The 24,364-nt window shown below is 39.8% G+C and overlaps 3 protein-coding genes and 1 long non-coding RNA gene across 6 annotated transcripts in view; 2 read left to right on the top strand and 2 right to left on the bottom strand.

Annotated features, from left to right (window-relative positions):
• The first annotated feature begins 64 nt into the window (after positions 1-64).
• On the top strand, positions 65-2,007 carry LOC137581975 (WD repeat-containing protein 55 homolog). The gene is made up of 2 exons (XM_068296392.1): positions 65-249; positions 320-2,007. The coding sequence occupies exons 1-2, from the start codon at positions 242-244 to the stop codon at positions 1,824-1,826; spliced, it is 1,515 nt and encodes a 504-aa protein (XP_068152493.1). The 5' UTR covers positions 65-241; the 3' UTR covers positions 1,827-2,007.
• Positions 2,008-2,671: 664 nt separating this feature from the next.
• LOC137582024 (uncharacterized) lies at positions 2,672-8,724 on the bottom strand. The gene is made up of 6 exons (XM_068296454.1): positions 8,565-8,724; positions 7,921-8,059; positions 6,260-7,857; positions 3,667-5,916; positions 3,482-3,606; positions 2,672-3,408 (listed from the first exon to the last, which is right to left on the bottom strand). The coding sequence occupies exons 2-6, from the start codon at positions 8,015-8,017 to the stop codon at positions 3,228-3,230; spliced, it is 4,251 nt and encodes a 1,416-aa protein (XP_068152555.1). The 5' UTR covers positions 8,018-8,059; positions 8,565-8,724; the 3' UTR covers positions 2,672-3,227.
• A 234-nt stretch (positions 8,725-8,958) lies between these two features.
• LOC137582512 (uncharacterized) lies at positions 8,959-9,969 on the top strand. The gene is made up of 2 exons (XR_011033292.1): positions 8,959-9,397; positions 9,458-9,969. It is a non-coding gene; the product is annotated as an uncharacterized lncRNA (long non-coding RNA).
• A 1,650-nt stretch (positions 9,970-11,619) lies between these two features.
• Positions 11,620-24,364, bottom strand: part of tinc (tincar) — a 45,113-nt gene continuing 32,368 nt past the window's right edge. For 2 of the 3 annotated variants that reach the window (XM_068296396.1, XM_068296397.1), the window contains 4 exons: positions 16,837-18,657; positions 15,685-16,159; positions 13,344-14,055; positions 11,620-12,736 (listed from right to left, as the gene is read on the bottom strand). In XM_068296396.1, coding sequence (XP_068152497.1) covers positions 11,891-12,736; positions 13,344-14,055; positions 15,685-16,159; positions 16,837-18,657 — 3,854 coding nt within the window. In that variant the 3' untranslated portion in view covers positions 11,620-11,890. Of the gene's footprint in view, positions 12,737-13,343; positions 14,056-15,684; positions 16,160-16,836; positions 18,658-24,364 lie in introns of those variants that run through there. The other variant, XM_068296398.1, reaches the window with a different exon arrangement.

The raw sequence follows: 24,364 nt of genomic DNA, 5'->3' as shown, positions 1-24,364 counted from the left end.
GCCTATTCAGTGAACTATAACATTGCTTTTCGCTTTAATACACACTTTAATTTCTTTTTAATTGTTTGTGAATCATAAATCTCATAAAATATTTCGGTATTTAAACAATTTTTGAAATTGATAATGTACATACATAAGATAACTATCGACAATCAGCTTATGGTTGCGGCTGGTCACACTATGTGGTAGTAGCGTGGTCGTGAATCTCGGAAAGAAAAGAAAATTTGTTTTTATTTACAGAATGCATACGTGAGTACCATAAAAAAATGCTAGCAATGAGATTTAAATTCTAAGCTATTTGAATTCGTGTGATTTGTAGACATGAGCTCTTCAAGACGCCACTAGAAGAGGACGAAGTTGAGGTTTCGGAAGACGATGTCGTTGGTTTTATAGCAGAAATTGAACAAGAAGTGGTAAACGAATCAGACAGCGATATCGGTGAATACGATTTGGGCGATGATATAGGAGCTCCAGAACCTTACGAGCGACCTGCAGCCAACGCCGAGGACAGCATCAGCAGCGATAGCAGCTTTAATCCCAATGAAGAAGATTCAGACACAGATTCGGATGATTCTATGCTAGATGAAGCGGATGGGGCGGCTGGTGGTGGAGCCAGCAAAGCCAAACGGCGCAAAGATGATGATGGACCCAGTGGGAGCTCAAACAGAAGTCAGGATTTGGATGGCGGTGCCTTTGATATGGATGAAGATGACGAAACAGATGAAACAGTGCGTGCAATTATAGCAGCTATAAAGAAACCACGCAGTGCTCCTCCTGAAATTAAACTCGAGGACTTTATTACAGACATATGCTTCCATCCGGAAAGACATATTATCGCCTTAGCCACAATTATTGGTGATGTGCATCTCTATGAGTATAGCAACGAGGAAAATAAGTTGCTGAAAACTATTGAAGTGCATGCGAAAGCTTGTCGGGATGTGGAATTCACAGAAGATGGACGCAGTTTGATTACCTGCTCGAAGGATAAATCTGTGATGATTACCGATATGGAAACAGAGAAACTAAAGAAGCTTTATGAGACGGCCCACGATGATGCCATAAACAAGCTGCTTGTCCTTGATGAACGACTCTTTGCCTCAGGCGATGACTCGGGTACTGTGAAATTGTGGGATTTCCGCACAAAAGATTCCATATTCGAACTTAAGGAGATTGAGGATCAGGTCACTCAAATGATAACCAACGAGCAAAAGAAACTTCTATTGGCTACCAGTGCAGATGGCTATCTTACCACCTTTAATATTGGAGCACGCAAATTGTATGTTCAATCGGAGCCTTACGAGGAGGAACTCAATTGCATGGGCATTTATCGAGGAAACTCCAAACTTGTTGTCGGTACCTCAAAGGGTCGTCTCTATACCTATAATTGGGGCTACTTTGGCTACCACTGCGACATGTATCCGGGCATCAAGAGTCCCATAAGTCTAATGATTCCCATAACCGAGCGCATTGCCTGTGTCGCGGGTGAGGATGGCAATATACGCGCATGTCACATTACACCCTATCGAAATCTGGGAGTTGTTGGACAACACAATATGCCCATTGAATCCATAGATATCAATACAAATGGCGAGCTATTGGCCTCGTCATCGCATAATAATGATGTTCGCTTCTGGAATGTGAAATATTTTGAGGATTTTGGTGACATTAAGTACAACGAGAAGCACAATGCCTATAAGGAGAAACGTCACAATTTGCCCTCATCCAAATGTACAAATGCTTCAGATTTCTTTGCTGATCTGGCCAAAGAAGATAACAATGATAATGAAAATGATGATGCTACCGCTGGGCCCAGTAATACATCTTAATTAGTTAATTGCTAAATTTTCCGGCGGCTCTTAGAATGATCATATTCAATTTACTAGACGATAACTGTTAAAGATCCCCCCTTACCACTCGACAAGTTTATATATGTAGCCATAATAGATATGCATACAAATATAAAAATGTATATGAATTTAAGTCAATAAAGTTAAATCCAATATTTTATTCCTTTTGAGATAAATCTTCTTGTCGGTTGGTCCTAGAACCTTATAAAAATCCGTTTTTTCATATGGGCAAAAAGTCAAATAAATTTTTAAAAATAAAAATTCTTGAAAAAAAAAATTAAAACGCTTTATATTCCACGAACACTTACATCAGCATCACTTGGGACAAATTGTTTAAATTTTATCTGAGTTCGAGCCGGCACATAGTAAAAGTTTGACTAAATTCAAAAATGTCGCAGTAACAACTTAAATTTAATATACAATCAATTTTTCTAAATAACTTTGGCGTTATCGTTGAAATTTTTTAATCTAAAAGCTAAATTTTTAATTTAAATATTTTTAAAGGTAAAGTAAAATGATGTGTTTTTTTTTCGCAAATTGTTTTTATTTGAATAGTTTTACTGCCTTCTGATATATGGATTAACATTTATATATATAAGTATATATATATATTTATGAATGATATATTGTATGGCACAATAAGAATGATTTGATTTTGAGCTGTGAGTTCCAGGGATCATAGATATAATAAGTTATAAAATTCAAAAATATTAATTATAAATTAAATTAAACATTATTTATAGTATATATACAATGCACATTTTTTTTGATAATATAAAATATAAACTTGAAAACTAAAAGAGAGGGGCAAAATAAACAAAAGATTCTTTAAGTTTGCACAAATATCTTATTTTATCGATTTTCAAAATGATTTCACTTCTTAGTATATATACAAATACATCGATAATTTCTATGCAGACACAATCAAAAGTTAATTATAGCAACTACATATGGTAGATATGGACAAATAATAATTACGTTTGGTTGGCATTTCCCGGCCCATGATACACCACAATAGCTGAATCTTAGGGGAAGTACCAACCAAAACCTTGCATTAATTGCAATCACATGAATTTTGTTTGATATACACATAATATGTATGAAGAATATTACATAATTTTGCAAGATGTTTTGTTCGCAGTTCTTAATGTGTGTTTTTTTGTTTTTTTTTTTTTTACGCAACGCGGCAAATTCTTATGCCCAAGTTGGGTGGGTTAGTTAGCATTTGTTGTTTGTATATGTTGTTACTGGTTTTTGTAGTCTACTTAATTGCAAAAACGCCGCCAACTCAAAGTTTGCAAGCGTTTTTGGTTTGTTTGGAACGAACAAGGTATCCCTAACATTTGCTTTTTACATAAAAACACCGCCATGGACACAATGTCATAAAGCTGGGGGAGCAGCATTTGAAGAAGAGCCGCTTACACTGCTTGATGAGTTGGGACCCAAAGCGTCCTTGGCCATATGCGTTTCAATATCCACCCGACAAATGGGGCAGTGTTTATTGGTTACCAGCCATTGGTCCACACAGTCGGTATGGAAAAGATGCATACAGGGCAGACGACTGAAAATGAACGACCGAGAAATTAGTGCTTCCGGCTGACGATAATTGTGAGATATCAAGCTCAAGAGCTTACCGAACATCATTCTCGATTTCGAATAGGGACAAACATATGGCACACTTCTCAGCATCTTCATCAGTTTCGCTGGGTCTACGCACACGTCTGTATTTATGTGGCAAGGTATTCCGTTCGATAGTTTCCTGCCCCGTGGAATGATTAATAGAGTCAAAAGTTTCACCACTAGTTTTCTCATAACTTACCAAAGTGGCTCCACGATTTGGACGCGGGGGTCCAATCAAAATCCGAGAGCCCAACGACAATGGAGTGGCCAAACCAATCTCTAGATGCAACGGCGAATAATGATGATGGAACATATGGTGATGAATGGCTCTTCGGCGCTGTTGCTGGTGTTGCATTAGGGATTGCGGTTGTTGTTGCTGCTGATGCTGTTGTTGTTGTTGCTGCTGCTGTGGATGCTGTTGTTGTTGTTGTTGATGTTGCTGTTGTTGCTGCTGCTGCTGTGGACCACCATTTGGATTATTGCTAACAACTGCAGCGGCGGCAGCTGCCCCTTGAACAGCAGCTGCCTGAACAGCAGCAGCTTGAGCAGCAGCTTGGACAGCGGCTGCTGCATTTGCATCATACGGTGGATAATATGCCGGATCCAGACTAGAGACAGGGCCATTCCTGGCATGCACACAACTGCATATGCTATGTAAATACCGTGTTCGCAGGCTACTAGTCAAGTTCAATGGATTTGAGGAGAGATCAATGGGTGTGGGTGTCAAGTGTCGACGATGCAACTCCTGCATATTCTGTTGACGATACCACAGATTCTGATGCACAGGATAAGGAGGAGCCGGGGTCAGGGATGTAGCCGCCACAATGGCACTGGCACGATGAGGTGGATGAATGTGGGCGTGCATTTGATTCTGGGGTGCCTGATGATGACCCTGATGCGGTTGCGGCTGATAATGCTGACGACTAGTATAAGCCTCCGATCGTCGCATGCCATAGGGGGGTGATCCACAATAGGGAATGGTGGCTCGTCCGGAATACATTTCCAAGGGCGGCGGGGGCGACACCCCGGCCGTAACAGTCATTGTGACCAGTGCCGATGTCACTGGAGGCGGTGGTGGAGTGGCTAACAACAAATGGGAATGGCTATGAGTGTGCGGATGATTATGATGCGGAGATTGACTTTGGTAACCCCTGCTATCAAGGCCGTGATTACTTTCCATAGTGGTAGACGGTGTTGAATGCACATTGGCCAGCGACAGCAAATCACTAAAAGATTGAGCTTGAGCTGCTGCTACTGTCGCCGCTACAGCAGCGGCACTCATGGCTCCACTAAGAGAACTGCGACTACTGCCGCCACCTCCAACAGCCACGCCCCCGCCTTGATAATGGGGATTGGGCAAGTGATAATCCGTTCCGGCTGCAACTCCTCCCGTTGCGGCGGCAGCCCCAGTTCCGCTTCGGCTAACTGCCGCTGGCAAAGGTGGTATGTTATAAGGAGGCATAAAGTATGGCTGATAACGACGATAGAAATTCGTTCCTGGACTGCTACGACCGCTATTTGGCTCACTGCTGCTGCTGGCTGCCACCCCAGTGCTGGCCGTCGTTGATGACGGTCTTGGCAGAGATGGACGGTCATAAAGACCATTCGGCAAGAGTTCCGATCCCAAAGAACTAAATGGCCACAAGGGTGGTGGCGTTATAGGTTGGAAATATCGTTGCGAGTCTAGACCAGGACATCGCGTTGTACTCGGGCATGGTGCTCTGGAATAGAAATTATTAGGAGCCGGCTGTGGTTCTTCTGCCAGCAGAACAGGCGGCACTTGTCCCTGGCCGTGGCTGTGATCGTAGCTATAATTGTGATCCGTCATGGCTGCACGATCCGTCAAAGCTCCACTGTAAAAGGCAAAGGATGTGCCGCTGCCACTACCACCAACTCCACCACCCACATTTGGGTTTGGTCCGATTTCTGCACGGCGATCCGCACGATTCATTGGTAGGGAATAGGTATAATTATAAACGTGTCGCCGTCGCCTTCTTCCATCGTAGCCATTCGCCGAATTCGGACGTCCAACCGTTGGTGGCTCTTCCGAAGGATGCAGTAGGTAGTCTCTATCTACATGCATTTGATGCTGCTGCTGCTGTTCAAAACTTCTCTGGTGTTGGTGTTGCTGCTGGGCGACACCATCGTCGTCTGACGTCAAGTCTATGGAGAGTATTGGCTCTCTGGTGGAGTGTACGAAAACCACATCATCGCTGCCACCATTTGAATCAGAAGACCAGTCATCTAACTGAAGATCTGGAGCAGTTAAGACAGCGTTGCCCTGTCCTTGCTGCCTGTTGCCTCCTGTTGACGTTGAGGGTAGATCCTCCTGTCGCTCTTGTCGTGGTCTACCGACATAAGCAATCACACAGGAACCTCCGCTTGGGGTCTGTTGCGGTGTTTGCTGCGGCGCCACTGACTGCTGCTGCTGCTGTTGCTCCGGTGACGCCTGTAAAGGTAGAAAACATTTACAATCGTATTGAAAGATCCCTGCAGCCAATTCCGACTATGTTCAAGTTTGTCTTAATTAGGAGTGGAACCCAAAACCTTTCGGTTCAGATCCAAGACCAATACTACTATTCATCTAACCATCTAGTTGTAAATATGAAACTGAGACTAAACGACTCCAAACCCTTTTTAAATCACAAAATATTGTGGGTAGTTCTGTATTGTTTGGAATTGGCTGATTCTAGAAATTGTGTCAATAAATAAACAATGGGTTTGTTGGCATAGAATAACAGAAAACGGACACTCCCCAATCGTAACATCAACATTATGAATAAGAAACTCACTTGTTCGCCGTAAGTACGATGTCGGTGCCGGCCTGGATGAAATGCAAAAAAGTTTGTGGGTGAGAGGCGCGTGTTACTATTAGATGGCTCTGCTAAAGCATCCAATCGCATCCGTTTATTACTTGGCCGTGCCTCATCCATGGAACGCACGCGACTACGTGTGCGCACAATGCCACTGGGTAAGCCAGAACCCAGACGAGTGCGTACCACCGATGCAGCAGGAGCACCACCACCACCATTTGAAGAAACAGATGTAGGAAGGGCAGCCATCTCATTATTAGCATCTCTTGATCCTTGCCTGAGACGGTGGACACCACAGAGTTCACCAACACGGTTGCTATAGTCCATACTGCAGGTGGTATGTGTAGCTGTGGAACAAGAAGCTGCCGGTAGTTGCATATAGGAACTATCCGGTGGTGGGGGCGGCGATATCACTGATACTCCATTAATTTCCATTTGACCGCGGCTATTGTAATATGAGTGATCCACATGATCAATCACTGGTGATGATTGCATGAGATGATTACGACTCATTGCGACAGATGTGTCATTTGATGGCGGAGGAGCAGAATTATGCATACGCAAATCCCAACCATCATCGCTACTCGTTGTCTCGTTGTCCGGCTCAATCAACGATTGATATATTGTATAATTATTAGGTTGCCGCTGCTGATGCTGTTGGTGCTGCTGAGCCTGGGCACTTGTACTGGGATTGGCATCTAAATCAATCACCGACGAAGAGGATGAGGGTGTCGCTTGCTTCTTTCTTTTTTTATGCGCCTGAATGGCTGATGTGGTTGTCGTTGTATTGGTGGTACGTGTATGAGCAAACTGCACATGCTCCGTGTCTGAAGCACTAGATGTCACATCATCATAGATGCTCATACCAGCGCCAGATAGAGCAGCCAGATTGGAATTGGCTTCAAATGAACTGTTTGTGCTATTGCTGATTAACGAACTGGTGGGCATCTCATAACTTGCCACTAAAGTGGAGCCGGTAGTCGATGTTAATGACGCATCCATGGCATGATCATCTAGTGCAGCCACAGGCCACTGCGCCTCCTCTCGTCGCGTTGGTATTTCAGTCTTTTGTTCAGGAATGAGTCTAGAGCTGGAGCTGGCCATGGTTGATGGCTGAGAAGTTGCCGCCCCCGACGAAGAGGATGATGCCAACTCAAAATATGGATGTATCATATTCTGGCCATGTGCATGCTGCTCCAAGCGACGTATCCCTGTGGCCGCCTCATAACTGGAAGAATCCGTTCTGGGACCGTTGGTGTTGCCAAGTGTCGCCATCCGACGTCGACGTACTAAACATGAAAACGACGGCCGCGGTGCTTGCATGGTGAACATCTGATGGGATTCCAATAATGGTGAATTTCTACTACTACTACTATGCAGCTCCTGTTCCATATGTGGGGTTAAGCTTTCATTTTGATATGGATTATAGTCTCCACCACCATCAGTTCGACTAGTCGGTGTTTCGGATGTGGCTACAAATGGTGACATCACCAGATGGTATCTGTCCGTTAATGTTGTTGGTCCTACCAAAGTATCACGGGGCTGATGCTGTTCATAGTACAGGCCAAATGGAGAATCTGAAAGGATCGAATGGATATCAAGATTGAAAAGATCTGATCTTTAATTATTATTGTGCTCACGTGTTTCCCGACGCTCCGCATATTGCTGCAATGGACGGGAATGCTGCTGATGGTGCTGCTGCTGCAAGTGCCTGAGTTCATCTTGTTCATTCTCCATTTTTTGTTCGTTGTTTCTTGTGTGGTGTTTTTTGTTGTTGTACTTTATGAAAAAACGATATAACGTCGTAAAAGAGTATAGGTAATTGTCCAGATATAAGGAAAATTATTATGAAAATATATGTATGTATATATATCGATGTGTGTATGTGAGAATGTGGAATACTATGTACACATGTATGTCAAAGCATGTATAATATAGCAAAAACTTTGAGAGAATGCGATACAAGGTGGAGTTAATTGAAGAATCTTAGCCCAAATATGAACTAATTCTCCCAAGCACCTTTGATTCACACAAAAAATAACGACTTTAGCATTTCAAATTTGAGAAAAATTGTTTAAAAATTTAATGAACCTCCTCCCTTTGCTTCCCATTTCCACCGTCATATTTGATAAGATGTGTGTGTTCTCTCGACAAGAAAATAAAAACAGCTGTGACTATGGTTGTGCGTAGTTGTTGCGATGAGTGTGTAGTGGTTGGTTGGTGGGTGGTCGAGTGTCGGAAGGGGGGCGGAGAGAAAGAGAGAGAACGGAAAGGTGGCACTTACCTGCTGTTGCCGATGCACAATTGGGCAATAACAAATCTAGTTACTGCTAAATTATTGGAAACGCAAACATTTTGTGATTTTATTGAGCTTCATTTAATAATAATTAAAAATTGCAATTGCGACTCCTTCAAACTTACAACCTTGTCTCCAATGTGAAAAATTTTAAATACTGGGGAGCAGTGTTGTCAACTTATGGTCAAAAAAAGCTGAATTTAAAGGGAGAAAAGTAAAAAGGAGGCAAATTACTATAAAGTAAAGCGAGCAAAGAAACATTTTTTATATATTTTATCCTGTTTTGTTGAATCATTTTTTATTTTTAAAGACAATACTTTCTCAGAATTTTTATCCAAATGTTGGCGAGCACAACTTAGCAAAAATAAGAAACATACTTTAAAAAAAAGTTGACGGGAAAAAAAGCGAGATTGGCAACACTGCTGAAGAGAACGAAGCGAATTTTTCTGAGGCGAATTTATCATTTGGTTCGTGGTGAGTTTATTTTTCATGGTGGATTCTGAATCAGCGGGTTTTGTTTTCTTTTTGTGGCTTGCTGCGGATTAAGTAAATAATATGTTAAACCCATTAACATGACATTGAGGACACTTGTTCAACTGCCCAGGACAAGCTGCAATTGAGCTGTAGTTTCGTGGACCATTTCTTTTATATGCCATTATGGCCATCCTCATCAGGCTCACAGATGACGAAAATGCCGATTGTAATAAAAAACTTCTTATTGACCATTGGATCTAGCAGTGCGAATCCAACGGCTAGCCAAGATGGCGTAGTAAAGTACCTTTCAACTCCTAAATATCAAGAAATGCATTCAATGCCTACAGGTAAACAATTAGAGAAATCAAAACAATAAGCTTACTAAAATGTATTTTTTTTATTTATAGGCTTTACGCCGCCATCAGAAGTGGAGGCACAAATTCATTTGCAAATGGGGCTGATTTTGATGGCCAAGCAGCATTTTGAGAAGGCATGGAATATTTCGAAACACAGTCAAGGCCATGCATCGAACAGTGGAATTATCACAGAATAATTTCTATTGGCAGTGCATATATTGGTGCAATTGTCCCCGATGCAAGCAAGCGATCGAGAATACTTATCTGTTGAACCGAGTTAATATCACTGAATATGGAGACGAGTTTTGTACTGTGTATTGTCTTGTAAAATCGGAGAAGCAGTAACTTTGGAAAATAATATGATCTATTCGTATTAAAGAAAAATTCAAATTTCATTATTGGGGGTTTCACATAAAGCGGTGGTATTTCTTTATTTTACCATTGATAAACCATCTAATTCATATATTTTATATATATATGTATATATATTTGTGTGTGTGTGTGTTTATATATATATATTTGTATGGTATGTAAGAATAATATAGTATGTATATGTATATTAATTATGTTGCTTTTTCAATCGATTCTTGGGCAATCCAAACTATTATCATCATCATCATTTACAATAGTCTTGAATATTTACTTAAACATACAAAAAATAAGGGCCCAAAGATTTATTTTTTCATCCTTTATCTGTTGATTTATTAAATTATTCCGTAATTAAATAGAAATTATGTTACAAAAGATTTGCTTATATATTGATTTCGCGTTATCGCATAGTTTTTAGTGCGTTTCATTAAAGGAACTAAAAGTTTAAAGAATTATCTTTTAAACGGCAAATACAATACTAAAACTGAACTATACAATAATCTGAGGGTTCAACATTTATGTATGTATGTATGTATGCTGTGTGCGAGTGTCTGAATGATTTAATATATGGTATTATACGGGGATGTTTAAATTGTCGATAGTTATTATATAATACTAATCAGTCTTTATAACAAAAATCAAAACTGAAACTGTGAAGAGGTGAAGAGTTTTGGATTCATCTAGGAATCATTTGCGTGCGCAGTGGAAGCAAAAGGGATTCAAAAATTGAGTCTTGTATTTCCAATTGTGATAGGATAAGTTTAGATAAGTTAGGAAATAGGGTAAGATATGTTTTGCATGGGAATTAATTATGTATGTATGTGTGTTGCCCCAGTTGTCTTGTATTATACATACATACAGATGTAAATTTAAATATATATGTATATATATATATTTATATGGCTAGTATTTCTTGTAGTATTTGTGTTTGTTTTTTTATACATTATATCATTTTCATATTGTCGCATTTATTTTGCTTAAGATGAGACCATAGAAAATATGTTTGCTTACAATGCAAAAGCCTAGGGTAATGGGCATTACGAGTACGAGTTTGTGCCGACTAGTTGAAGCGTAGGCTAGATTAGGTATAGGGTAAGGTAGTGTGCCATTAGAATTACATATGTTTAAAAACCATACACTTGCAGCTTAAATTCGTAAACACTTTTGCCTTTTTTTCATTTGTTTTCTTTCTTGCGATTAGAGAAAATGCGTTAGTTAAAAATATTGTATTTTGTTTTTTAATGCTTGCTCAAGTGATCAAGCTATTATTATATAGGTTTCTTAGTGGTAATTATTTCATGGATAGCTTCTTAGAATATAGAAATTAATTTCATTCATTCATTAATGATATGATTAATTTTAGTTTACATTGATTAGTCAAGTTTTTCTTTAGTTAGATGGATTTTTGTTATTATCTTACACTTTGTATACGAGCATGTATAAATATATATTGATGTATGTATGTATGTATGTGTTACATTTTAGCATGATTCTTCGGATTGAGACCAATATTTTTTGATGTCAAACTTATATTTTGTTCAAAAATCCATTTGGTAAATGTATACGAAATTTTTTAAAAATTAAGCAAATACTTATGTATATTTCAAGAATGCTGTATTTTACGTAAATGTTAAATATTCTGATCTTGAATCTTTGAAAATGATGTGATTTATTGAAATTGTTAGATATTTGATGTTCTAGAATCTAGATGAACCTATTTTTAATAGAGATTGGTTAATTGGTTGAATATATCATCCAACATCGCTTCCAACATATAAAGTTTATATGACATCAAAATGGTCTCAATCATAAAATCATATGTACATATATGTATATAGTTCATATTTGGATCATATAGTTTTATTTTTGCGTGGGTCATGTGTGGGATTGGTACTAGTTTAGTACTTGAGTTAGAATTCTCATTATCTATAATTCAGGCAGATAAGCAAATGATCTTGAAAAAAAAGAGACACACACATCTTTTGAACTCAAGTGTGTGTGTGTACATAAGATATGGAAGATTAATGATTCTGGTACAGGATATTTTCGGGATTTTCATTTGTTTTTCTGTTTGCTCTATACACTGAAATTGAGTAGTTAGATTAGTTATGAAGCTTAATGTAGCTGGGCAGTTACATAGAGTCCACAGTCCTGGTCAGAGGCCATTGAATAGTTGGCAGAGTCCCGATCTTCGGGGATGGTTGGATGCGTTGCTTCGTGTCCCATCTTACCAAAAGCATGATGAGCGGCACCATAGCCCAGGTGGCCATATGGGGATTCAGCTGCCTTACTCACATGAGGCAGACGGCGTAGAAAATGCGGATTGGAATATCTCACGCCATTCGGTAAAGTTGTATGCAGTTGGCCACTGCCTAGAGCCACCGCCGCATTTGCATAATGTATGCTGGGTGTCTTGAAACTGGAGACAGTAGAATTGCCGACCATGGAACTGGTCATGGCTGAGGTGGAGGCATAACCCCCAGTTCCTGCTCCTCCTCCTGTGCCGGCAAGCTGCTGGCTGTGACAGCCCACCGGTAACGGCATGGTACTGCAATGAGCGGTATAGTCAAACTTTTGCTCTGGAATACTACGCTGAAGCGGCAAGGTGGCGCTATTAATGACAGTGGCCGAGGATGATGCTGACGAAGCATTCGAATGTGGATCCGAATTGAAGCTGGACATACGCATATTTGTGCAGCGTCCGTAGGGTTCCTCTTGAATCGGGGGCTGTGGTGGACGCGGCGGTGGCTTACAGGTGGAACGTGGCCTAATGATGACTTCCATTTCGCGCTCCTCACCGGAATGGACTCCGCTAGAGGATTCGGATGGGGCACGGTCTGGCGGTGAGGTGGTTATGGTGCTCTCTGTGGTTGATGTGGTATCGCTGCGTGGCGTTAAAGCCTCATTGGGGACACCAGAATCGGCACGACGCAGACAGCGGGGTGTGGAACTGGAAGCGATCTGAGGATGGCAGGATTAAGAGACGGAACAAGAGTGATAGAGAGATAGAATTGGGATGAAAGTGCAAATGATAGCAGAGAGGTGTGTGATTCGGGTAAGGGACAACTAGCTAGCTTAGCTTCAGGCTACACGTCAGTTGATGATTGTCTGCAAGTGAAAATAAAATCAAATCAGATAAGACTGAGATATCTGCCACACACCCACCCAGTCGGGCAGTAAGATAGACAGACAAATAGACAGACAGGAAGACGGGCAGGCAGGAAAACGCCCAAAACCAAAGGCCATCGATCAATCTTGGTCCCTGACTAACTGACTGACTCTGTGACTTCTCGTGGGCCACACACTGATTTATGCTGTCTCATAACACCAAACATAAATCTCATTGCACCGCTATGTTGGGTGTGACACAAAACACGCCCCAAACTAGGCGACGCATTGTCCCTCCCTTCACATATGTATGAAACAACGGGAGCTCATATCGGACATTAAATACTCTTACATCATGCATTGAAGGAATTGTAATAGGGTCTTTTAATATTCGGAGAGAGATTGGAGCATTGTCTCCGCTAATTAAAAATGGCTGGAGCATGGCTCATTGGCGACTTACATGCGCTTCATTTGTATGCACGGCCACAGTGACCGGAGCCAATGGACTGACTAGATGATGATGTTGTTGCTGCTGATGTTGGGGAGTGTTTTGCTGTAGAGGATGATGGAGCGGCTGCTTTTGCTGCTGCTGCTGTTGTTGTGTTTTCTGATGATGCTCGGGCGATAATTCCATGATTTCGGGCATGGCCTGCGGAGCCCGACCGGCATAGATATTATGTGAATGTGGCTGAATGGCCGGTGGCAATGGTATTGGTGCTCCCTTCATTGGCAGTGGGGGTGGTGGGGGTGGATGTGTTGATTTCGTTGTTGGCTGCGGTGGCTCCAGATCTCGTGTGGATGCGTATGTGATGCTATCATCACGAACACAAGCCAATAGTTTACCCTCTTCGGAGATGTTGTCATCACTGATGCCGCCCAGGCCGCTCAGATTAGCATAGTCATGGGGACGAGCATGGGCAAATTGTTGTTGTTGTTGCTGCTGTGGCGGTGGTGGCGGCGGAAGTTCATCATACTCGGATAGTTGTAAAAGGCTCACACCCACAGTTGTAATACCACCACCAGATCCCCCAGCTCCACCAACACTCTTCATACTGCCCATGGTTATGCCCACAACGGCGCCAGCGGTGGCAGCTCTTAATGTCGCATATTCGCCGTCGTCAATTTCCCTCGTAGAACTGGCAAAACATATCGCGGTTCCACGGCTCGTATGGCTATATCAGACACGAGATTACAAATATACATTATATATACAATACAATCGGTTAACAAAACTATACATGGAAGGTCAAATAAAAATTGTCATTGTTGTTCTATTGTTGCCATTCTTGTTGGCAGAAGGAGTCTGTTACTTTTGCATTATTTGAAATGTCCTCGATAAGTCCCATTTAGATAAATTCGAAACAAGATTGTTCTGATTGTATCTAATTGTAAGAGATTAATAGCATACATGCTAAGGATTTTTAAATCAACTATCAAACACATATGTATAGGTTGATAGGTTTTTATGAAATCTAGATAGATTGATAGACTTTAAAACTGTTTGAACTTTTTTCGATCAGATTTATCATAATTCGAAGCATATTTACAAATTTATCTAGTTTAAAAGCTATGCAGTTTTTGACTATTAAATATATTACTCTCCCAAAATATAGATTATTCTTCTACTATCTGTCTCTAGGATAAAGGCAAGAGCCTCATTTGCCATTTTTTCTTCCTATTTCTAGTTGGTATAATTGTCTGATCAGTCCAAAGTTGACAAATGTGCTGGGTACATCAGAAAAGCTTAATGACTGAAAGACAGAGACACAAATCAATTATATTGCCACTGCAAGAGCATAAAAGGTAAATAAACTATATATGTATATAATTGAATCCAATATCCTATAATATGGATGACTCATTGTAGACATCCTAATCCCATTTCTGTTTCCTCTTCTATTAAATATTTAACTATTTGCCAACAGACTCTCACTGCAGAGAATGAAAATAAATGCATGTGTTGTGTTAGTTTACCTAAAATTGTATTACGTTTTGGTTAGTTAAACAACACACACACACACACATACATACTAAAAATAAAACCCACAATAATATGTAGTAACAAGAGCAATAACAACAAGAACAACAACAACAAAAAGAACCATGACAAAATGTGCGACAATTTTTGGTTATTCGATTAGTTAATTATTTCTTCATTTCAGTCAATTAGCTCTAGTTAGTAAGTAAGTTAGTTAGTTAGTTGATTAGTTGATTTCTATAATAACCAAATAATTTCAAAATAATCGAAAACGATAACAAAAAAAAAAAAATCTCTTTCAAAAAACAGGCGACAAGCGGAACAAAATAGTTTCTTGTTTTATTCTTCATTTTCATTATTATTATTTCAATCTTTTTTTCTTTTTCTATAATGAGTTTCGTTTAGTTGATCAATAACAAAACAAACAACAACAAATAAGACTATATATAAAAAATGGGAAAATAAATAAAAAGTACTGATATTTACTGAAACATTTTAAAGATGATGGAACTCTCGTGTTGGATAATTAAATGAAAATCGTGCAAAAAATAAACCCAAACAGAAAATGTTGAAGGATATAACAAAATCGAATAACATAAAGGATTATGGATGAACCAGATGATTGGGTGTTTCAGTGCATTTCGGTATTTAGTGCATTAATTAATGGAACTATTGATGTTTCAATGTAAATGAAAAACTATTGCCTCTAATAGTTAAACGGACAAAAATGTGTGTGTGTTTTTTTTTTTTTTTTTGGGTGGGGGACGTAAAGTGATTTGGTAATGATGCCTTTTCTTTTGTAACTAAAAAAACGATTTTTTACCGCTTGCCATCAGTTTGTTCTTGGTCACCAATTAGTAGGACATCATCAGACGTACTCGTTACTTCATTGAAGGTAACCTTCAATTTTGGTGAACTTGGTGTCAGTTTGGGCCAATAGATGTCCTCTTGGGCGGCCATGCCCATGCCAGCCAGCTCTGTACTTGTTGCCGTGCTCATCATGTCTGGCTTGGTCGATCCTGCTGACGATGACGATGATTCATTGGTGTTGTTGGTTATGCCATTGATGGTGGTGCTTGTCGAATTGGCACCGCTACTTGAATTACTTCCTGTCCTTTGACCGCTTGACATTAGCAGGGGTTGAGCTGCACCGTTCTTGCCTCCACCTCCACCACTTCCGACACCGCCCAGGCCATAGATGTTCTCCAGTGGCGGTAATTTAAAGTGCCAACGCCGTTTGATGGTTAAACATAGCCAGACAACAATCCATAGCAACAGATGAGTAACTCCAATAAGGGCTGCCAGAACACGAATACCAAAGAAAGAGTACAAATAAAAGAAGAGAAGAGATGGGTAATCTGATTAAAGTAACTGTAAGACAGGTTAATTGGAATTCAGAGAGCCTTGTCTGGACAACAATAACAGTCCAATTAAGCGTGAAACCCAAACAAGGACACTAATTGGCTTAGGCCAAACCGATCGGCCTACCAAACCACACTTGTTTTTGTAGTGTGTATGTATGTAAGTGAGTGAGTACATAAGTGAAGTTCAAGGTGTTATTGTGGCACGACCTTTGTGTAAGTCAACTGGTTGCGTTTCCAATTACAACCAGAGTTTGGTAACCCCTTTGGAATTATGCAAACTATTCCACTAAATTTAAAACTTCAGGTTTAACAAAGCCAAAAGGGATTAAGATTCTAACACGTGAGGTTAATCAATGTTCAATGTTGAAGTTAGAATAGGTAAATTGAAAACGAAGCATAAACTGTACTTTTTAGTTAAATTTTCTATGCCACAATTTGAATTTCAGTTAAGGGAATATTTTTGATTGTTTTTTAGACCCATTTGAAATTATCAGTTGAGAACGGAAAGTTATCGAAAAAATTTTGATTAATTTTAAAAGTTTCAGTTGTTTGGTTTTGTGCTGAAAATCGTTTTTAAATATTATATACAGCATGCTGTGCTGTTCACTTACCAGCAAAAAAGGTGGGACAATGGAGATTATTCTTGTAGGTGGCACTCAAATCGTTTAGTAATGGAGCCTTGACCACTGCCAGGGCCAAAACGAAACACAAGGAGGCACAGTGGGCAAAATATATCCAAGTTTCGCTATTCTTTAATGTGATAATTGAACGATCTCGCATTCGTGTGGCCAAACGTCCATGCCCATACAAATACATAACCATGGATGAGGCCAATACCAAGGCGGTGGCCAGTATGTAGAGAGCCAAGGTGACGATGGCATTCAATATTAAGCCCGGTTGATGAACGGGCATGACTTCAGCATAGATTTGCAACTTATATAGATTTGAAATGCCCACATAACCCAAAATGATATCCAATGCAGCCACAATCATTTGTAGACTAAATATGCAGGCAAACAATTTGGATGTGTTCCAAAATACGGCCGGATAGCGTACAGACCAGACGAGGAGTGCACACAAAAGGTTCACAAATTCAGCGCTCGGCGGTTGGGCAAAAATGTTTACATCGATGGGCCGATCAATGCCAAAAAATAGTTGCAACATGCCAGCAAAACCGTCGAGCCGCACATAATCACCGTTCGTCGTGGAAGGCTGCTGCGACGGAGCTGGAGCTGCCGCAGATATCGACGGCGGCAGAGTTAGTGTCTTGAAATCGGCTTCGTCCAAATCCACACTCTCATTTTCGGCATCCTCGTCCACCTCAGATGATGACTTTGGGATGAATTCACTGGAACTCACTGATTCAGTGTCACCCAAAAGATATTCCGGTTCAATTTCCACACCGGCCGAACGTTTAAAGAGTTTTCTCTTCTGATTCTTTGGTTTAATGGCAATTATTTTAGAATTTGAACTAGATATTGCCGGTGTGGAGGGAATTATGATATCGGGTAGAACTTCGGGGCGCACACGGTGTATATTGCTGTCTCGCGTGGTGGTCTCTTCTGCTGGAACCGATTGCACTGGAGGGGCATAGGATTCTAGCATGGCTTGTTCGTGGGATGTCACATGATGACGACGCGTTGTTTGCTGTTGTTGCTGTTGTTGTGGGTTACGTTGCTTGTGGTGTTGCTTGTGATGCTTTCTAGAGGTCTTTTGATGATGTTGATGATGATGATGTTGTGGCTGCTTTGAGGTTGTCATAATAATTGCTTCACTGGTTGTTGTTGTTGTTCCTTTGGTTGTTGTGGCAGGCGTTGTTGTCGGTACTGTTGTGGTCGAGGTGGTGGTGGTGGTGGTGGTGGTGCTGCTGCTGCTGGTAATCGCTGTCGTACCCCTTGTTGTTGTTGTTTTTGCTGTCGTTGACAAACTTAGTTTCTTCTTCTTAGCCAAAGTGCCCAACTTTTGCCAATTTTCTGTAGTTATTGCCGGCAATACAATTTCATCATCTTCCTTTTCCTCATCGTCGCCATTAATAACCTCCTCCAGCTCTTGCCGCTCCTCCTCATCGATATCCTGACTAATGAAATCGGGCACTTCAAAGTATCTTTCATTAATTTTATTCAACATTGTGCTTGTGGCTGATTGTTGAGTAGTTGTCACTGTCTTGCCAAACTTTTTCATATCACGATCTTTATCGGGTCTTAAATCAAACAAATTATTGTTGGTATTAGCATTTGTATTTGCTGTACGTCCACGTATGGCCGTAAACATGGTATCGTTATAGTAATCATCATCGTCGTCATCATTATTATTATCGACATGCTCAAAGCTTGCGGATGCTCCTGTTAGATTTGTAGGTGCGACCACAGCCATGGCCATCAAATTGCGTCTATTTATAACAATGAAATCCAATTCCGTAGCCCAAATTTGTTCTGCAAAAGAAACACAAAGAGGGAGAGAAAGGCAGAGAAATGTAATAAGTATTGAACTTTCTGATTGATGGGAACCTCATGCAATTAATTGCTTTGAACTAGACTCCTTCAGCTTTTACAGCTAATTGGTATACACTAAGCAGGATACTAAGGATTAAACATGTATAGACAACAACCTGTTCAACTAACACACACACACACACACATTCTCCTGACAAACACGCACTTGGCTTAAATAAACATGAAGTCTGATGTAACGAGCAGTTGATGAAGCACTGGAGGCAGGTCTGGAACCAAAACAAGCAACCCACTTCAACTAAATCCCTTGAACTATCGTTAATTAAATGAGGCGTTGATAGATAGAAGCTGCTCAACCACGCCCAAATGATTTCAATATTAAAGCAATAGTAAACGCCCTTATATTTGTTTTTAGGCCTTTTGCTTTTATCTAAAAGAACTGAACAAGAAGAAGTAAAACAAAAAGGCATCTTGTTAATTAAACTTTTCCACAGATTTTCATAACTTTCTTTAACAGTTTCCCTTTACATTAGGTTATAAATTAGAAGAATAAAGACTTTAAAAGGCATTTATATGGGGTTTTGGGATCATCTGGGAATGTCTTAATTCAATGTTTGAATTTTATAATATAAGTACTCTAAAGTCATCTACGAGCAAGACAAATAAAATATTCATTGCATACTTTTTGGCACAAGTAAATGCCCAAAAGGATAAAGATTTGCTTTAGCTTTTATAATATCTTCTAAGAATTTTTACACTGCTTCCTGTTGACTTTGATAGACTTACTCCCTCTTCTACTCTAACAGACAAACATAAATATTTATTAGAGTCTCAGTTTGGTTGAATATACATATAAGTATCATTAGGAGAGGTAAAAAGGTGCATTAATTTATTTTATCTAACTTCGTTAAATAAGTGTGCTAATGCTTCAATTTAGTTTTCTTCTGTTTGCATTAATCTTAATTTTTAATCCGACAAGATTCGACTACAAGGTTCACTTTAAGCCTTAGAAGAGCTGCGGCTTCAAATTATCCTGATTGATTGATTTTTAAAGTCTACTATAGCTACATATAAAATATTCAACACAGCCAAGATGTTTGTCTCTCTTCTTGATGGTTGTTATCTAATATTTATATTTTTCACGGTCAAGTACTCAATTTTTGTGTAATGAATATTAATGGCTTTACACAGGACATCCGGGTACGAGGCAATCATCAGCAAGTCAAATGCGCAGCGAGTAAACGATAACCAAAATGAATAACCAATGTATTTTCCATGAGAAAGCACAAATAATTGAAAGTAGATTGACTTTTGCGGTCTTTTGTAAATATATCAGAAATGCCAACTTTATGGCCATTTTCTTCCGTTTTCCAATTTATTTATCGATCGATCCAAGGGAATAACAAGTTACTTGCTAGGCTAAGCAATATGCCTTGATTAAATTCTTATGCATACTTGCTAATTAGTTTGTCTTTGTTTGGTCTTTGCCTAGAATTATGCTAAGACCACAAAATGCCTCAGTTAATAATTTAATACAGGCAAAGAAACAACGAAAATTTGCCAAGTTAACACTTTCATAAAACCAAATTTATTAGGCGAGTTGCTTAAAGCGAAAGCAAAGTAAAGAATGTCAGTGCCTTCATTTAACAGCGGGAAACTGGGAGACCATTGGAGAAGGAGAGAAGGACGGGGGCAGTGCGAAAGCAAGGAGTAAAGCTGCTGATGGAAATAAAAGAAATGAGAATTGCCGAACAAATATTAAAGACAAAGGAGAGCAAGGAATGACATGGGTCCAGAGAGAGTTTGCTGCAGGCTCGAGGATTACAAAAATGGTTCGCCCATAATAATATGTCGTCGTTTAAGATGATGTTGTGCCTTTGCCGCTGTCATTGCCGCTGCTGTTGTCGTCGGCAAGTTGGTCGTAAAACCGACAATACCAAAAAATCTGCAGATTAACCCAAACCCAACTTTTGCTACGTTGTAGTATCTCCCCTCTCCTGGTTCTCCCTCCCTCTTAACTACGCCGCCACCATCATCTCAATGATTATGGCAATGACAATCACATACAGGCTAACAAGCTAAGATAAACCGAACTTTCTATACTCTTAAAATGGTAATGCGATAAGCAGTGTATAAACAATTGTACAACTTATATTTGTCTTTTAGCTGTTCTACAAGAAAACTAAAATTGACTTTCGACCACATTTTTCATTTTCCTTCTTTTTCAACACTTTTACTTAGGGTGTAACGCTGTGCGGCAAATGGCAGGACTGACAAAGTCCAATGCACCAGAAAGCAGCTAACGCCCACCCGAAGGGACTTCCTGCTGTGGTAATAGTTGCGATAAGGCTCGAAGGATAAGCATGCTTTCCTCTCATTTCGCCAGCTCTGACTTACTCCCACTCTCTTTCGGCTGTCTATCCATCCTGCTTTCTCTTCTTACCATTTATTCGCGCGCTCGTTAAGTCTTTAGCATGAATAATGATAAGTTTCATGCTCGAGCTCGAGCTTTGAGCCGACCCCGGACCTCGAACCATCGTGGAAAGCAAGGAACAGCAGGAGGCAGGCCATGGTCCTGGCCACTACATTGGCCCCCGCATTCTCATTTTCGTCCTCGACCTCTTCTCTTATTGTAATTTGAGTTTAGCAGCCTGTTTAGTAGCGTTTATTTGTATGTATCTACATAAGTATGGCTCGTCCTATCTGATTTTTCATTTGTTTTCTGTTATGTCTGCATTAATTATTTATGAGTGGCAAACATGGCGTACCTAAATGAGATCCGAGTACCTTGTGGCCATCAAATCATTCTTGTCATTTTTTTTATTTCTCTTCTTTTGTTTAATTAAATTAATTGTGATTTTGTGGTAACCCAACTCATTATTTCGCATTTGTCGCCAAGTCTTAAAGGTATGCCAATTCTTAATTCAAAAACTATCTATAAGCAAAATTTATGGAGTTAAAAGCATTTCCTTTTACCTTGAACTCATTAGTCGACGTGAAATCAATCTTATTTTATAACCTTCAGTCATGGTACAGGATTTCACCATCGCCCACTTCAGCTCGTTACTCAGTTAATGTCTGTTTTCTACGAGAAATTTTTTTATGCGACTTGAGAAAAGTTTAAAAAATATATTTCTTTTTATGATATTTTTGCTTAATTGCCATATACATACATATACATACATACATATATACATCTTATGCAAATTTTATGGTAATGCGAAAGTTGAGAAATGGCAACAAAAAAGGAAGAGTGAAGGAAAAAGCAAAAGGATCAAGTCCATTTGCCATAAGGTCTTAAAGAATGTGAGTTCGCGATGGCAAATGGCTGAAAAGTGGCAACAGACGCCAACAGAGTTTATGGTAGAGAAAAAAACCAGAGAAACGATGGAGAAAAACGGAGCCTGAGCCAAAGCAAGCGTAAAAATGGTCATAGAAATCGCGACAAGGACAAGTCATTGCACTTAGTTTAGCTTGACCAAGTGGCAAACCAAATGCATTTGCCCAATGCACAACAGTCGCATTAAGTTTTTCCTGTGTTTTTGTTTTCTCTTTGTATTTGTGTCAATGATTTTTTCTAATTTAAGAAGGGATTGAGGAGTGTGCAGTGCAAAACGGAGCGGAGCGAAGCGGTTAGAGAATTGCGCGAAAACAATTTTCCAGCAATGTCTGGCAATGACAGCAACGAGAAAACATACAGAGACGGGCGGATAGACGTACGGACGGATTGTATGTGTGTACGTCGTTCGCTTTACTTTGTGGCTGCCAATTGAGAAACAACAACAAAGAGAACGAGAGAGAGAGAGAAATAAAAGACGGAGAAAAAATGAGAAATTCCAAATTAATTGAAAAATCACATGATGCCTGCGCGTGAGAACAGGACGAACAGGATTTAAATTCTTCTGGCGGTCGGTCATGGCTTGTGCCTGGTTTTATGATGCCAATGAAAATTGTACGAACCAACCAATGAACAAATGACGGGCAGCCGTCGATGAAATGAACGCCACATTTTTAATTTACTCTGCGGCAGGACTTTCCTCCTCCTCCTCCTCCTCCTCCGCCTCTTGTTCTCTCTCTCTCTTTCTCGTTTCATCTCTCTTTCGTTTTTCGCTTCTTGGCTTTCTCTTTGTTAGTTCAATAAACCCACCATACGGTCAGGCCAACCAAACCAGCTGGTCACTCAAGGGACTCACTTTAAATGTAGTTAATTTTGATTTACCCATCGCTGCTCATCATTGCGAATCCTCCTCTCAATTCCCTGTTCGACAATTGGATGGTGGTCCGTCGGAATCGGTATTTCACCAAATTGCATTTGGTTTTTCCTAACGTATATACAATTTAAATTTAAATTTTGCTACATCCAACCACAACTACAAAAAGACAACAAGTTTTTTAAAAAAATAAAGATTTAAATATGTAACGAAAAACAAAAACAACTTTCTACAGAAATTTTCTAGTTCTAGCATACGAAATAGAAATTAAGTAATTACATTACATCTTTCGACCCCTTTAGTTCTTATCCATTTTCATACGCTTCTAGAGTAAAGAGTCTGTCAAGAAATAATCTTTAATAATACAACATGTCCTTTATTAGCAATCCTCTATTAAATTTCGTTTTAACACGATACGATTTAACTTTAATTTTTTGTAGGAATTGCATATTAGAATCGAGAGTTTTGCTAGTTAAATGATTTATCATCATATTTGCGTAGAAGAGTATCAAAAATTCGTTTTCCCTTAACTTGAATAATTGACTGTGGCATTAGTTAACTGTGCCACAGGTAAGGACTGTGTGACTGTGACTGTGTGTCACTGACTACTACTGCCAGTACAATTACACCCAAATACACACTCATACACATCCAAATAGACAAACAGTTGCCTGTTCCTAATTTCGCTCACTACATGAGTGAGATAGAGACCAATGGAATAGAGGGATACGGAGGCGGAATGAGAGGGATAAGGGAGTCAGTCAAACATTTGCTTAGCTTTGGCTTGTTTTTGGCGTAGTTTTTGCTTGACTCTGCTTCACTGTTAATAACATGGCTTATTGCTGGCCATAATGGGCGCACCTTGTCGTCGCCGGCGTTCTCGTCGTCCTGCTGTCAACCAGACCAGAGAGTTTACATACCAGTATATGTGTGTGTGTGTTCATGCATATGTGTTTACTCCTGTGGTTGTTAGCCCACTCGTACGAGTTTGTTTTTGTTTGCACTCATGCATATGTTTGGCTTGCAGATTTCCCCAGCGATTACCTTTGAAGGAAGCTTTACTCCTTTTTACCCCTCCTACATCTCTGCCATCTTCTTTCAGTCAGTCAGTCTCTTGCTCTAAAAATTCCCTTAGGCTTACTTTGTTAAGCGTGCTTAAAGCGTCTTAAAACCTCTTGGCCAAACAGTTTTACGACATCAAACCAAAGAAGCAAAAGCAAAAAACAACAAAGACAACAAAAAAGAGAAAACCAAAATGTCGAAATTACTTTTTTGGCCTGCAATACTCGTAAAATGACAGACAAGATGAGAGAATATTACCAAGCAACTAAATAGGTCCCTTTGTGACAATTCAATGCTAGCCAATTTTCGTTTAATTTAACACAAAAATGATTTAATTAAAATGCAGAATGGCAAACAAACAATGGCAATTATCATTGATTTCGCTTCATTCGTCCCATTTATATAAACACACATAC

This window comes from Drosophila tropicalis, unplaced genomic scaffold (assembly GCF_018151085.1).
Source record: "Drosophila tropicalis isolate 14030-0801.00 unplaced genomic scaffold, ASM1815108v1 contig_859, whole genome shotgun sequence".
NCBI lineage: Eukaryota > Metazoa > Arthropoda > Insecta > Diptera > Drosophilidae > Drosophila > Drosophila tropicalis.
This window is presented reverse-complemented; position numbering and strand designations above follow the sequence as displayed.

Coding starts and splice junctions, on each gene's coding strand:
- LOC137582024 (XM_068296454.1), bottom strand. CDS start 8,017: ATGGAGAATGAACAAGATGAACTCAGGCACTTGCAGCAGCAGCACCAT. Junction 7,858..7,920: donor TGCGGAGCGTCGGGAAACAC/GTGAGCACAATA, acceptor CGATCCTTTCAG/ATTCTCCATTTGGCCTGTAC. Junction 3,607..3,666: donor CAAATCGTGGAGCCACTTTG/GTAAGTTATGAG, acceptor TCCACGGGGCAG/GAAACTATCGAACGGAATAC.